The sequence below is a fragment of the Oreochromis niloticus genome, linkage group LG2 (assembly GCF_001858045.2).
Source record: "Oreochromis niloticus isolate F11D_XX linkage group LG2, O_niloticus_UMD_NMBU, whole genome shotgun sequence".
Taxonomy (NCBI): Eukaryota; Metazoa; Chordata; class Actinopteri; order Cichliformes; family Cichlidae; genus Oreochromis; species Oreochromis niloticus.
The window spans coordinates 23,248,456-23,265,190 of NC_031966.2; the positions used below are offsets into that span (position 1 = coordinate 23,248,456).

Here is a 16,735-nt window from a genome sequence, read left to right on the forward strand (position 1 = left end):
GGTCTAATGCCATTGCCCTAATTAATCCATCTTATGTTCTTACATGCTTTAGTCAGTAACTTACTGTTAGTGTCAAGCACTAAATATGTGTGTATTCCTTCTGCTTCTTATGATCAGTAGCATTATTGAATCTTATATTCTTTTTAGGCCCATTTCATTGTATAATTAGTTAATTGACTTTTCAGTACCATTTAGTACCAATGACAACCAGTGTCTTGCGTTTCCCCTTTATGTCCTGTCCCTGTCCCTTATTGCTAACAAAGTAAACTTGTAAAACTGCGTTTTGATTTGATAGTGTTGCTCAATACTATTGAGAGCACAGGCCCCTAGGCCTGTAAGCTGAATGTTCATTAATTCAGTAATATGTTTTATACACAGCTAGGTCATTGTTTGGTCCTTCAGTGCCTTCAATGCAATGCATTTGTGTGTTTGTGTGCTTGCAAGCATGTTTTAAGCCAGCCATGTGATTGACGCAAGCGGAAATTTGCCAGATGTGTTTCCCTTGAAGAAGAAAACTCGGATTTTGATCCCAGTGTGCAGTTCTAAGACATGGACATTAAAGGGTGTATATGAGCCATGGTAGTCTTGGGATGTGTGTAAGAGAGACTTTCTCTGACGTGACAGGCGAGACCATAGGCCATCTGCTTCATGGCTTACTGCAGGATTAAATATTGTGCGTGTGAGCAGAGCTGTGTTTGGGTGTGGGGGTTGGGGAACAAACAGGGAGACAGCATAAACCTTTAACCCCCAACCCCGCTGGCCCTTCCCCAGACCCCTCTGTCTCCATTCAGGTTCAAACAAAAATAATTAAAGCCATCTGCGTGAGTGCTGAGACATGCCACTGAATGCTGCCCACAAAATGGTCAAAGTAGTACTCTCACATGCTGCTTTGAGATTGGGTATCCTGCTTGGTTTAGCCCACCTTCTTTTATTTATTACCACCTGACACTGAAGCTCTGTTGAAAATGTAGCTGTAAACAAAAAGAGACCACCCATGTAACCTGTACCTGTAAACTTACACAGATAAAAGGTTAATTCCAGTTGGTACCAGTTTAACTGGAAGCCACAATTATGCATTCATTCTGTTTATCTGGATTTGGTTTCAGTGGCTGTTTTTCCAATAAGTGTGGGGTTGTGTAAATCTGAAGCTGTCTCCCTGAAAATACATAGTGTAGCCCCTAGCTGTGGAAGTAGCTGATGTAGGTCACTGCTTATCTGGGTTAATGTAGCTAATTTACCAAAATAGCCACGTGGCTGGTGAAGATCCACACTGTCCATGTGTATAGTGCTATATTAGAAAAACACAGAAAATTGTGTAAAAGCACCAGTCTCTCTCTCCTGTTGTTAGAAGGCTAGTATTGATTAAAAATAATAAGGCTGTTATAATGGAACTGTATGTGTGTGCCATGCATAGAAGTTAAAGTGCTTCATTACGTATTAATACTGATCTATCGTTTCTTGATTTATTACTGATTATGCTTTTTGATGGTGTTTACAGAGGGTGATGAAACTGGTATCATGGATGGCCTGTTGGAGGCGCTGCAGTCCGGTGCTGCTTTCAGGAGAAAGAGAGGACCACGTCAAGCAGGTACTCACACACAAGCAAAACAGTAAATCTTCACAAAACATGCATATGTTTCCATGTTTCATGCGTTACTTGCTTTACAGATTTCAGTTTTCTTCCACAGGTATATAAGACTCATTTATTCTATCTCACTTTCCATTCTGTCTCCAATCTTCTCTCAACACAACAACAGATTTGTTTATGTTCCTTTGCCTTTGTTCCATCTGTTGCTCTGCTCACAGGCTGAGTTGTGGTAATATTCTTTCACCATGGTTATAGGGGCAAAGCCAATGCAATCAGAGGCTGGCACAACAACAAAAGAAGAGGGAGAGTGCCAAGGGTGGGTGTGGACAGTAGGATACTTTAGGGAGAAACAACTGCTGAGGGTGTGGTGGTGGTGGAGTAGGAAAATATGATAAATAATGAATGTAGGAGGGGAATGAAACCAGCCCGTAGGCAGAAAGTTTGTTGACGTGAGTGGGCAATACAAAAGTTGTGGTAGGTTATTGTAAGTATGAGGACATGGGTGCCTTTAGCAACTTCAAGTCAAGATATGTTTTGCTCTTCTAAAGGAGAAAATGCAAAAGTCCCCCCCATGCTGTTACAAATACAGTGGAGTATTGCTTTTGTTGCTCCCTTATTACCAGGGCATCCAGAAGTACAACAACAACCTGCACAGATTTTCAATTCAGGCTATGTTGTTCAGTAAGCTTAAAGTGACAGACCAGTAGTGTGCTAGCTCCTCACTCATCTGTCCCAGTGCCAGATGAAATTTCATTGACTTATTAGACACTAAAGTACTTTCTCCCACCTTTCTATGTTGTTTGCCATTCTGTGGCTTGTGTGAGGCAGCAGGAACTGTTAGTATAGTAACTTTGTAACATGATTCCTGGTGTTGGGCAACTCGTGTGTAACAATGTGAGTGGGAAAGTGTCCAGCTGCCCATTAGCTAAGAAAGAGAAAACTCTAGAGAGACCCTGTGTGTGTGTGTGTGTGTGTGTGTGTGTGTGTGTGTGTGTGTTTTTGTTCACACGCACTCTTGTGTGGGTTCAGTTTTCGCACATAAGCAGGGTTGTGGAAGAGTTTGCAACTCGATCCCTTGCACAATAGAAGCCAGATGTGAAGCACTGGTCCCGAATGTGACTCAGACCCAGAAGGTAGACCCTGCTCTTTTCTCTTTCTACTAATCTGTTGGGGGTTTTTTGTTTTTTGTTTTTATACAACTCTTTCAATTCTTTATTTTGGACTCAGAATTGATAATCATTGAGAACTTTTGGGTTCTTTTTGGACCCCACTTCCATCTATAAAAACTACTTGACCATCAGTGTATGTTAAACCAAAACATTCTTTAATTTCCTCCAGACACTTTGTTTGTGAAAAGTAGAATAAATAAGCATCCCTGGGGCTGAGCTGTTCCTTGTATAAATCCTCCTAAATTTTGTGACTGTTCCGTGTCACCACAGTACTAAATTGGACTGCCAGGGAAAAAAGATCTGAAGTCAGGCAGATCCAACCTCCCTGACTTTAAAGGAGTATCTCAAGTTTTACGTACAATGAGAATAGCTTTTTCAAATAAATACGGTTATAGATATTTGTCCCTTATTTTTTTTTAAGCTGTTGTTATTCTCTCTTTTTTTCCACATTTCAGTTACCTCTCAGATGTAATTTTCAGACTAAAAAGGGAAAAAAAGCAGAAAAAAAACAAATAAAGTAACAAATAGCTCAGGCTCATCACCACTAAACTGGCTGAGACAGCAGTGAAAATTAAAATGAAGGGAGAAGCAGGAGCAGAGAAGAAAGAATGGGGCCCACTTGAGGGCTCAGTCAGTCATCCATAATGCTGTTGGGCCACCTCACACTCCCAACAGGAAATACCTGAACATGTGTATGTGAAAGAAAGGGGGGGGAAAGAGCTTTCCTCCCTGCACATACTTCTGTGGTAGGAGATTGTCGGAAAATATAAGTGGCTGGATGTATCACATCTCTGCTTAGTCCCTCCTCCCTGTCTCCTCTCTTACCCTGTGGTGTCATTTCTGTTTTTGTTTTGCCAAAGTTCAGGCTTTTCCATGGAGAATGTGGAGGGTGTGAAGCAGTGCTCTTTTTTTTTTCTTTTTCTTTTTTTTGTGGCATTCTTATCCTTGTTAGGAGTTTTTCCTGACTGATATTCAAAGGTTTCTCCTTTCCACTATGCCCACTTTGCTTCTTAATGCCAGGAAGAGCCTTGAGTCTTTCACCTACACAGCAGGAAGTGTATCTGTATGTGTATATGTGTGTGCACACATGTTTGACTAGCCAGTTGAGTCATAAGTCTTAATTTAGTAAGGCTGAAGTAGGAGGCACATCCTGACTCTGGCTCGACTGATACATATCTGGCACCAGTGGAGCCACAGGCAGCCTTACAGAGCAGGGAAAAATATTGTATGCATGTATAACCCCTTCACAGATGTTATGTATAATGTGTTTAAAAAATGTTGCACACAGGGTAAATTGAAAAAACATAAATACAAATCAGAGTACAAGTACATTTTTTCTGTCTCTGTTATGTAGTAACACATCACTAAGGAAACGCAGTTCTGGGAAAAGGTCATTCATAATCTTTTTAAAAATGTGACAGTGACATTATTGCTTTGTCACAGGGAGATAATGTGAGGTAGATGCATCTAAGACTGTAAAGACTCATGAAAGTGGCATCATTGAGTTTCTCAAATCCCCCATCCTCTCTTGTTTTGACATTCATTAACAAATACCAGTAGGTGGGGCACTTGGTTGCAGGTTTTGCCTCCAAGTATTTTCTTTTCCTTGCAGTTAAAGCACAAATAGTGTTATTACAGATCGGATGTTATGAAATGGGTCCAATCATTAATGTAAAGTATTTTCTCTTAGGTTATAAAATGTAGTCACAATGAAGCCCAACATTTAAACCCTAAAAAGGAGTTCCTGCTGCAACACACCCTGATTTCATAATTTTTTTTTTTGAATGGGAAACAGGGACTGAGGCAAAGAAAACTTGATTAGCTTAACACTGAAAAGTGATAATCAAAGCCACAATAAATAAGACAGAATACATGTATGTGTCTACTCACTTTCAGTCTAAATATGCTACTAATACTGAAGTTTTTACTGTTTGTTCAAATGTAAAGCACAGTGAATTACATTATATTCTTCTTGCCAGATGTAGCCCTCATCTGCAGATAGACTTAAGATAGTGCATTGATTGCCCTTCATTAAACAAAATAAAATATGTAATGGGGCTGTAAGTCATTCAGGCTTGTTCACTGTCGTAACACAAGCCACTGTAGTCTAATGATATTTACTTTATCTATACTCATGTCTAGATTTCCATCTTTACTCTTGAATAAAAGTAACTGCTACCAGTCTAACATTATTGGTTCAGTTTCAGTCATTACTGTTGCAGGTACAGAAAGAATTTCGACATGGCTGTAGGGTTTCTACACTGCTAACTTACTGAAGTTATTTATCTGTTTTGCAGTTATTGGCAGATAATAGAGAAAAAAGTTTGGGTTTTGTGAAAAGTACATGAAAGACTGTCTCATTACAACAGAGTTGGTGTTTATAGATCATATTTGAAAATGTGGCAACAACACCACATACTCTTTGCAATGCATAACAAAGATTTATACTTATATAAAAATATTTAGTTGAAATACAACAGTGCTCAAAAATGTTATTTTTTGTTTACTGTTTTTGTCTTTGAAATACAACAGTGCTCAAAAATGTTATTTTTTGTTTACTGTTTTTGTCTATGGAGCTATTGATTGATTGCTATTGTGGAGACCTTCCTCCCTCCTCTTCTCTTTGTTTCCTACCCTTACAGCTGCTGCAACTGTAGACGTCACAAACTCAGTTTTAAAAGATTACTAAGGGGACGTATTGAGTGTGTTGTCACGCTCATTTTTTCACAGCGTGACTGAATGGGTAGCCACGAGGCTGTGGAAGCTATAAAACTCATCACCTTTGACCTGTACCTCAGCTCACTTTGTCCATGTGGGAGTGTTGGCTGCGTAGAATGAGCAGACTGTATGGGGGATCCTCAGCTGTCTGCCCTCCGTCTGTCTATCCCCTTCTTAAACAAACACACACACCAGATGCTCGCATGCCAACACAAAGGCACACATGGATGTTTGCATACCAATACATGCACTCAAACTGGCAAATTTGATTCCAGAAGACAGACTGACTTGCATGTAGCACTATCAGTGTTTTGGTTTGAGCTTTAGATTGTTAGCTCAGCGTCTGTCTGTTACTTTGCAGAAACGTAGACAGCTTGGATACATCGGGCTAATTTCGTTGTGTTCAGAGCCATTTAAGTAGAGGAATGACGTGTCTGTGGACACACAAGAAACCCATCTGCTGGGTCATGACCCCTCCTAGAGCAACCAATCACAGTAGCAACTAGCTGACAAAGCACCAATCACAACAGAGAGACAGGCATAAAGGGCTTAGCAACAATAGAGGCACACGCCAGCTCTACAGACGGTCCACTCCTACAAAAACAGAAAAATACCCCTTCACAGATGTTCACAAACACACACGCAGTCATTGTAGTGAGACAATTTAGAGCAATAGGAGGGTGCTCATCAATATCAATGTCAAGCCATAACTAGAAAACTGGTGAGGTCACATGCTTGCTTAATACCCACTGAGGCAATAAAGGTCGACCACACCAGTATGCACCAGTTGACAGTGACCTAAAATTCAAGCTTGTGCATCAATACTTAACCCACAGCCACTAGTGGTGCCAGATGACGTCACTTTTCCCACAGTACTTTATTGCAGAGCAGCGCTGTGTTACATAGTGCAACCTGAGGAGGGCGATACAAGTCCCTGCTAAGTTTGAGAAACTGATGGAGGTCTAGTCTGCATCTGCAAACACACCATCATCCTACATGTGGCACCATGTTGTATTGTGACTGTGGTTTTTCTGAAGATTCTGTACAGTCAACAAAGGGTGTGAAGATGGCTGCTCCCTTGTAATACCACCATATGGATTTCATACTCTTTATAGTCGGGTAGTTAAATCTGTGATGAGCGATAAGGGTGATATTTTTACCTTAACAAAAGAGCTAAGCTAGTTCATGTTACAGTCTCCTCTCCATCTGTCCTACACTTGCCCGTCTGCAAATCCTCTCATCACTTTCCTTCCTGTTTCTCTATTTTCCCCTCATAAAGGCAGCAGTATGCACTGTACAACAAAGCATTCTTATGTTAATCGGGTAGTCATTATTAAGACTCCTGCGGTGTAATTTGTTACAGATGATCTTTCACTATGCTTTTTGTGCCACTGACCAACCTCCTGTGTCCAAACACACAAATTCAATCTTACACCCATCAGTAAATAAACCCCAAAACAGTCTTTGTGCAAGTCCTGATATCTCATTTCCTGTTGTAACAACCAGCCCTCATAACAGTTGCATGGATCATTTAGTCAATATCAGATCTAGTATGTTTATGCAACACACATGCTGAAAACTTCCTGTTAGTTTATAATGGCATTTGGTGAAGGACTGTTGCATTTCTGAAAAGTATGAAGGCTTGTGAGAGATTTTAACTCTTTGATATGCTTCAGTATCAAAAAAATGCTGCATGTTTTCTCTCACGCTTGAAACAGCTCCTTCCAGAGATCTATGAGATATCGAACAGCTGTTTTCACAGTATTAATCTTGACACGTGAAATCAGTTGTTTGCTTTTTATTTGTTGATCTGATTGGTCATGGAGAATTGAATATCTCTTTGTGTAGTTTGGATCTGAAAGCTTTAAACAGTAAGATCTTTTCACTTACATCTTGACACAGATTTGCATATTTATCTGTTTTTACTTTGTGGCAGAAATCTTTGCATGTTATGCCATGTTGGACCATTTCATGAACAAAAACATCCATCATGGAAATCTGGTTGAGAAGAAAACTATATATAATTGTGTTGATCTTCTTTTGGCTCTGGGTAAAACCAGAGTGGCATCAGAAGTTCTTCTAAGCAGTGTTCAGTGGGAAGAAAGGAATGCCCACTAAACTCATTAGGTTTGGGTTATAATTGAAAACATTTCAATATATCATGTAGATTTCCAGCCTTTATTACTTGTGTTTATGTTATATTTAAAAATACTTTGATGTTCTTTTTAAAACTTCAGTCTGTTCATGTATTCACTCCTTACACATATTAGTTCACACATGTTAACTATGTTTAAATGTAGTTAGCTTCAGAGTTTCTTCTCCATACTTCAATCAGTAGGTTTCTGTCTACATTCACATTTTCTCATCCTGCTTCCAATATAACAACGTTCTCATCCTGACTCGTATCGCCTCTTCTCTCCTCCTCTTCTCTGTCTTCTCTCTCAGGAGGGAAGTGGAGGAGGATGAGAGAGGCAAGGAGCTAGGTCTGACAGCCTTTGAAGAGCTTTTCTCTGTAGGCTAGAATTTTTAGGACAAGCTCAGCATAGGACACACACACACACACACACACACACACACACACACACACACACACACACACACTCACTTACACTTGGTTTCTGGATCATTTGCATAATTTCTAATTAGTAAGTTTATAAGTGAGGGACAAAAATAGAGACGGAGGAAGTATGAAAGTACACTGAGGAGGAGATAAAGTGCACCCGGTGTTTATGACAGGGGAGAAATCTCATAGGAAAGGGTGTAAGGTGATAATTTGACACACTAGCTGTCTGTGTGCTGCTCAGACCAGCTGAGACTCACAAAGAAGACAAGTCAAGCCTAAATCTACAAATACTCCTTCTCCTCTTTCTCCCCAGACTCAATTGTGTCTTTGTCACAACTAGTTCTGGAGACCTGCTTGGTAACTTTGTGTGTGTGTGTGTGTGTTTTGTGGTGCTTTTTGTTCTACTCCTGTGAGAACCATGCAACAAGTCTCGATATGTTGTATGTGCTGCCATGATTAATTTGCATGTGTGTGCCTGTTGGTGTGCTGGATTAATCTGCATTTTTTTTTTTTGTCTCGTCAACATTACATTCACGTGTGGATTTATGGATGTTTTTTGAGGATTGGAGTTTCTGAATAAACATCAAGCATAAAATAACAGCAAACACAATCTCCCACTGACCTATATAATTCAAAATGGCTGCTGCTGCACAGCTGTCCTCCCACACTTGAGAGTGAGGAGTGCTAAAGGATAGAGTGAGGGAATGAGAGATAAAGCCAGGCTGCTGCTGGTGCCTGTGTGGGAGGAAAGGGAAAAAACGGTAAGCAGGTAGAAGAATAAAAACGCAAGCATCCTCAGGGCACAATCTGTCACGCTTGTTCTGTTTCTCTGTCTGTCCCTGTGTATCTAAGCTCTTCTCTTTGCTTCCAGTATTCCTCATGTATATAAATAATTTATGCATAACTTCCTATTTGTGTCACTTCAAGTCATCCCCTTGCAGCTTTTCCTCATCTGACTCAGTTCCTTCTTCTCCGTCTCATTTTCATTCATCCCTGCTCTTTAATCTTCCCACAGTATGAATCATCCTGCTTTTCATGGTGTCTTACCCCTTTTTACTCTCCCTTCCTCACATTTACACACACATACTCCATTTCTGCATTTCATCATCCTGCTTGTCCTTCCTCCATACATTTCTACACTTCTTTCTCCAGTTTTTTCACTGCTTAAGACCATGTTGTGAGTAATCTGACATTAGAAGTGAGTTGCTCCAAATATGACGCTAATCCACATACACGAGTAGTGTGTGTGTGTGTGTGTGTGTGTGGGTGTGGGTGTGTGGGTTATTATAGGTACATACTTGTGATTGCATTTGCAGAATGGTTGCTGATTTCATCATGGTATTTATCTGATATGTCACCTCATGGCATGCGCTGATATTCCTTATGGGTTTGGTATGATTAAAATGATGTCTGACTTTGTTGTGTTGTCTTTGTTTCTTTGTTCTTGTCAGCCAACCACCGACGAGCTGGAAATGCGGTGACCAACATTCTGGCCAAAGAGCTGATGCAGGAAGATAAGCCTTCATCGAGTAAACCTTCTGCAAAAAAGTTAAAGTCAGATGATAAAGTGGAGCCAAAACTAGAAGGAGCAGAGTCATTAGAGGACTTGCTTGAGGCTGCGGCTTCTCGGTCTAGTTAGGTACCCAGGTAGAAGTTTGTTTTTGTTTTCTTTATGTTTAGTTTTGATTTTTTTTTTTTTTTTTTTTTTTTTTTTTTAACCCATACCAGCCAGTCTATCTAAAGTCAGATTTATCTTTCTTAGGCATTCCAGGGGCCAATAATCATCTGCTATTAGTTTACTGAATAAAGATCTGCTTTCTTTTCCACAAATGTCTTAAAAGGACCGTCTTTTAGAATAGCATTGTCTTTTGAGACCACAGAGAGATGCAGAACTTAAGGGCGCTGCTCTCACCTCAGTTTCAACCTCTGCATGGTCATCACCAGCCTTGAGAACTCGGACACTGTCATAAAGATTGAATTGCTTTTTCCATCACATGCACATAAGGTGTTCATGTTTATTTTTTTTCTGTTTATTTCTACATCACTCGGTTCACCTGTCACTCAAAGGGCATCTTTAGCCATTCCAAAGACTTACTCAGGAGGATCCACTTTGTTTCTTTTATCTTTTTTCCCCTTCTTTTTTTGGTTATTCCCAGATTTAGACTGAGAATGTGTGGATTTTGGCACATCCTGCATCATCTTGTCAGGATGTTCCAGCCAAGACCACTTTGCGCTGTTTCTGTTTTTTGTTGATGTTTTCTGTTTTTAAAGAGATGAAACAATTTTCTTTGTAATTATTTGATATTCCATATGTTACTGCTTGTAATCATTTTACTGTATTATTCAAAGTGCCAACTGATAGAAATCCAGTCTTATCATTTCACTTCTGGGTTTAATCCGGTCACAGTTTGCACTGGTCCTGTCTGACACCTCATCAACAGCAGTTATCACCTGGGTTTATATTTCAGCATGTTCTTTAGCGAGAAAGGGCATAGCGCACGGGTGTCCATGTGATTAAAGGGAGAGATTAATTATATAAACTTGTCTGTTACCATATGTGCCCATATCATTTATATGAAACATGAACATGATTATTCACACAAAATCTAAAGGCAAGATAATCGAGAGCAAAATTGTTCTTCCACAGAGTCCAACCAAAACAAATATTGCTTTTTCAGAGGGTGTTTCCATACACACCCAGCCTGAGCAGTTTACATGCCTGTGTGTTTGTATATGAAAAAGTCTGTGTGAAGTCGCTGCCTATATTTAGTCAGCTTCCTACATGTGTGTGTTTGTGCTTGTAGGTTTGTGTGTACTGCCATCCATAATTACTGTACGGTACCGACCATGCTGTCATAAATGCTAGGTTTCATGAGCAGCGTTTTGGTCTTTCTGCTGAAGATAAAGCGCACTGGAAAACTGCCCAAAAACTGCTGAGAGGTGTGTGTGTGTGTGTGTGTGTGTGTGTGTGTGTGGGTGGGTGTGTGTGTGTGTGTTTCTCCCTCCCACTGAACTGCAGCAGTAGTTTTTGAATGTCTGGCCCCGTTTCTATTTGTATTCAGCCATCAGCATACATGTTGCCATGATGTTGTGGTGTGCTATTTGACAGGAATCTGGTGAGACGATGTAAGCTGCTCCATGCAATATTTATTACTATGCAAGCACATTATTGTAGCACGCTCCCCAGACTTGATACCTAGCCAGTCTCAGGATGTACAAACCGCTGGCACACCTCGCACGCTCTTCAATAAACCTGCTGGTTCAAGGTCAGTGCTTCATGGCAGTGATGACTGAGAAAAATCCTTTTTGCTCCAAAACTTCAGCATTTCATGACATCACTAGCATTGTTAATTCCATCTTCCTATAAGAAAGTGCTGTCTTTGGACTAAATGGTAATTAAACACAATAAAAAGAAATAAGATGAAGCACTGGAGCACCTCCACTGATGGTGCTTCATTTTTAATCAAGTAACACTGAGAATAACAAATAGTTTGTTGCGCCTCATCTCAAGCACAAATATGTCGTAGTTGTATTTAAGTGGTCGACACGGTTGCTGTTTTATGTCTGCAATATTCTGCCCATGACTTCAAGTGCATACCTGTAGGTTGATTGTGTGTAATGCACCCTGAAAAACGAATGTTTTTGAAGTGAGGAGCAAGGGAAAATTAGGAGGTAAACGATGTCACTGGAATATTTTTGCAAATTTGAGTTCTTCCTTTTCTCAACAACTTTTTTTTTTTTTTTTTTTTTTTTAAAGATGTTGTTTTCTATATGAATTTTAAACGATTGATTATTTTAATGTAATTTTTTTTTTCAGAGATTTCTGTATGGATATATAACAATGCACCCAGTTGTCCTGTTTGTTACGCTGAACTATTATTAAAAATGTCTTAAGTAATTTATCGGTGTGTCTTTTTTTTTTTTTTTTTCTTCATTATGTCACTCTTTTATGTAACAGTCTGTTGGTGTAATTTCCAGCTTGGTTCTATTCCTGTATGTTTGCCAAAGTAAACTCTCTTCGGTGCACTTTGGCCGATGCTACTTTATCTCCTCCGCTCCTTCCCTCTCCTCCTGATGTAAACACACACATTGTGCAGTAAAGCATCAGACAGGCACTGCACTCTGATACTGCAATTTTATTGCCAAAAAGCAGCAAAAGAATGAATAAACAGTGGAGTTAGTTATTTTTACAGATACGTCCCAGGATTTTCCATGGCTTCAGGGTTTCCACAGAAACTTTCCAACAGTATACTGCTAAAATTGCCAGTACACGGCAAGATCTCTGTGTGTCTTAAAGATGCAGAGGACAGTTGATGTCATGTTTTGTTTTGTTTTTGTTTTTTTGAAGGGGGTCCCTTTTTGCACCCTGTTTTTATTTGTGTTTTAAACCAGCACCATGCTGTCAGTAATGGAAGTGACGCTGCAGGAACAGAGTATTTATTTTTTTCTGTTCATTCACATGTTAAAGTTTTATTCCACCACAATGCAGCTTAAATTGAATCATTTAGTCCTAATAAAACTCCAACCAGAGAGAGATCTGTCAAGTTTACTACTTCTTCCCGTCCCTCTATCGGTTTTTATATTATTATTAAACTGTGGGATTTTTTTTATTAAATATAATGACAGAATAAACATCTCCAACTATTTCTGTTAATCCAAACATAACCTCCTCCATACCACACTTACACAGGGGTTTGCCTATAAACAGGAACCCAAATGGGAGAGAACTGTTTTGCCATTGATAGGTATATTCTGTGTTGTGTCATTAGATGTTCCATGGCCTCAGCAAGACAAGGACATGTGAAGACCTCTAAGCAGACTTTCATGTACGACATCAGTTGAGTTTCCCTCTAAGATGGCGACTCTAAAGCCTTGGGAGGAAGAACACCAGCTTGTATCTCAATCTCATTTTCTGTTGGACACCAGTACTGACTTACGGAGGTGAACTATAAGTTATGACTTCTACTGATCTTCTCCTATGAGTGGCCTGGTGTGGGGGAATGCCTTAAAAATTCATCTGTATCATACAAGTTATTCAGATGTAGGCCTGCTAAAACAGCTGAAGTAGTTTCCCGTTTGTTCTGTAACACGACTGATTGATTCCCCTTTTCTTTCCGTCCATTTCTCCTTCATATTTCACTGACAGGATATCCTCGTTGGTTACAGCCTGTTCAGGATGAATCCTGAGCATCTGCGTTTTATTTAAAACAAAGAAAAAGGCATCAATCTTATACTATAGTGTTGGGGTTTAAATCCATCTGAAAAGTGAGTTCTGTTTTATCGCTTTCTTTGTGTACAAGTCAACCTTCCAAAAAAGATGATGAACTTTATTAGTCCATAAATTTTCTAGTAAAAAGCTGAATGGAGCCTTAGTTAGTCTGTAGTATACCTCAATGTGGAGACTGGAGGAGTTTAGTTCAAAACTCTGAGGGCTTATCATTAAATACCTGGGACCACTGTACTAATATTGTGTAGATCTTCATTTTAATGCTACCAGATGTGAAAAATAACATTCATCATCTGGACAAAATTAGCTTGCTTTTCACTTTAATTGGAGCATCTGCTGAATGCTGTGTCACAGAGACTTTGAGAATATAATGAGTTCTGTTTTTGGAATTAATTTCATGTTGAAATACCTGGAGAATTCAACTCTCCTGTGCTCTGTGAATGAGAGTCTTAGCAGTTTAACAAACCAGAGCTGACACTGCCATCCTGTAGTCTCATTAACTGGCTCTGATAATGTAACCAGAAGGCCTCAACTTCCGTTCATCAGTGATAGCAGTGTTATTGATTATGTAATTATGTCATCCTCATTTCTCCCTTATGTGGTAGGTTTTGAAGTTGATATTTTTGGATATATTGTCATCTGATAAGCATTGTCCTATCTGTGTTGAGCTTACAAATGAAGTACCAGTAAGGAAAAAATAAATTTAAAGAATCATGGGGGCCAGACCAGACAAAAGATTTTCTTGATAGTCTAAATCAGAGTTTAATTAGCAATACATTAAATTAATTGGATGCAATTGAGGATATGATTGTTAATCGAGAAAAAATGGATTCACTAGTAACAAAGCTTGAAGATGTATATAAAATTGCAGAGGTTTGATTTGGTATGTTGAAAAATGCTAGTGTAACTATTATGAAGAGAAGACGAAGTAAGAATTGGTTTAACATTGAGTGTAAGAAGGAAAGAAGGAATTGCGTTAAGGCAACGACTTAGGGAAGTGTTAGAAACCTAATAAGTTCCAGACCCTGCTTTAAGACCGTTATTAGAAAGAAATTAATATGCAGCTGACTACACTCGAAATTAAGGATACTAAAGGGTATTGGAGGATAATAAATAGGAACCGTTTTGCTACAGATACCTGTGATGGAATAACCGTAGAGGGGTTCTGTGAACATATTAAACATCTAAATGAGTGTGATATTAATTTGTCTGATTTTATAGACAATATATGTTCACCTAATGAGTTTATTAATTACTTTTTCTCTAAAGAAGAGGTCAAAGTTCAGATAAAACATTTAAAGTATAATAAGGCAGGTGGTTGTGATTTGATTTTCAATTAATATATAAATACTAGTCCTGAAGACTTGATTTTATTGGTCACCAAATTGTTTAACTTGGTGTTGAGGACAGGCATTATACCAACAACTTAGACAACGGAAATAATTAAACCTTTGTATATGAATAGAGGTTTTAGGACCTGTACAGAAAGTTACAGAAGGATTAAGCTACTTAGTTGTTTTGGAAATCTGTTTACCTAAGTAATTAATGAGTGTTTGACTACTTATCAAAATGTGCAGTGGACTTACTGGGAGGTCATTAAGGTGGTTTTAGGGTGGGTTACTCAACAATTGGTCATATATTTGTTTTACATATTGTAATTGATTTATGTGGCATCTATAAGAACCGACTATATTGCACTTTTATTATTTACAACAAAGCTTGTGATTTGGTTGAAAGAAGCCTATTATGCCAAAAGTTAATTTGCATCAGATATAAATGGGAGAATTTATACAGTTTTGTATAATTTATACCAAAATGCTAAGTCATGCGTGATATTATAATGGGCTATCATTTCTGGCTGTGAAATTTATTATGGAAATAGGTGATGAGGATGTCGAGGTCTGTCTAAGACTTTTTGTCCGTCTGTATGCAGATGACACTGTAGTATTGTCAGAATCAGAAACACAGCTTCAGAAGACTTAAGATGCAGTAGAAAAATATTGTGTTGACTGGTAATAAAGTTAAAAAGTTCCTTGACTTTAAATGTGAAAATTCTGTATTACATGAATTGGATGATTATGTTTATCTTGGTGTCAATTACAATAATCACTTGAAACAGGCTTTTAAAAAAACAAGTGGGGCAGGCTTGGAAAGCTCACTGTAGTTTGTTAACTAAAACTGGAGATCTGGGATTATCTGTTGAAATTTACTGGCGGTTGTTTGACGAGTTGGTCTTAGCTGTATTGTTGTATGGGTCAGAGTGTGGGCCCATGAAGACATTTCATTTATTGAAACTTTCCATGTTAAATTTTTAAAGAAGTTGTTGTTGTTTAATTGAATTCATTTGAACATTTTAAGTTGCAAAGACAACTGATGGAGAAGTTACTTAATGCTAAGGTACTGTTATACTGCGTAAACTTGCAAAATTATGTGAATTTTGCAAGTTTTTGGACATGGGTGATTTGTTGACAGATATTTATTTATATTTCCTTTTGATAATGATGATGTGTATTGAATAACCCTCTTTGTTTGTTTGTTATATAATATAATGTTGTATGGTTTAATGAGATGAAAGGAAGTCTCATATCTAATTTAGGATTATTCTTTGTGCACGCACACATATGTAGACCAGAGATCAGTAACAATTCTGACTCAAGACAACAGAAGAAAATGAATTGAAAAAACCTGTGCATCCATTCTTTGTTTCCGCATGTGTGTGTGTGTGTGTGTGTGTGTTGGTCACACTTCCTGTCTCTTTGAACACAGAGTTAGGCTCAGCTATTCTAACACATCTGATCCTAATCAAATCGGACCAGGCCTGTAGCTCTCAGTTTTTCAGTACTATTTATCTTCATGTGTTTATAATGTTTTGGTAGTTTGTCTGTGGGGATAACTGCACTGTGGATGTTTAATCTTAACTTTAAAACAGACTTCTTTTAATGAGTTCATAAGTTCATACATCCCCACCACCACCACCACCACCTTTAAGCTCTTTACTATTTGTGGTTTATGCAATTTCTTTCATTTGCTCCCCTTTTCTCCACTGTACATTTCCCTGCATACAAGCATGAACCTACTTTAAATTCTGTCCTTATATGAACTGAACCTTTTCTCTTGATGTCCATTGTTTTTAAAAAATGAAAGCATTCAAGTCTTTTGGAATAAGATGATGGGGATAATAAGGCTTTTAAAAGCAATGAGGGGGGAAAGCTCTGTACAAACAGATGCTTTATGTAGCAAGTAGGACACAGCAGCATACCGTTTGGAAGACATGGAGAGTGCATGGGGGAGTTGGACAAGGAATAAGATGAAGAATGTATAGAAGACCATATGAAAGAAGTTGGGAAACTGAAATAAACAGTGATTAGGAGTCGAACAAAAGCAAAAGGTGGCCCGATTAAAAAGCTGCGTAAAATGACAGCATTGTGGGAGTGTCTAAGAATAGACAACCTGGCTGTGTGTTAGTGTGT

The 16,735-nt window shown here is 38.7% G+C and overlaps 1 protein-coding gene across 1 annotated transcript in view; it reads left to right on the forward strand.

Annotated features, from left to right (window-relative positions):
• The window catches only part of diaph1 (diaphanous related formin 1), a 95,468-nt gene extending 83,528 nt beyond the window's left edge, over positions 1-11,940 (forward strand). Inside the window, 2 exon segments of the mRNA XM_013271015.3 lie at positions 1,499-1,588; positions 9,490-11,940. Of these exon segments, the coding sequence (XP_013126469.2) occupies positions 1,499-1,588; positions 9,490-9,677 (278 nt within the window). The 3' untranslated portion in view covers positions 9,678-11,940.
• The last annotated feature ends 4,795 nt before the right edge of the window (positions 11,941-16,735 follow it).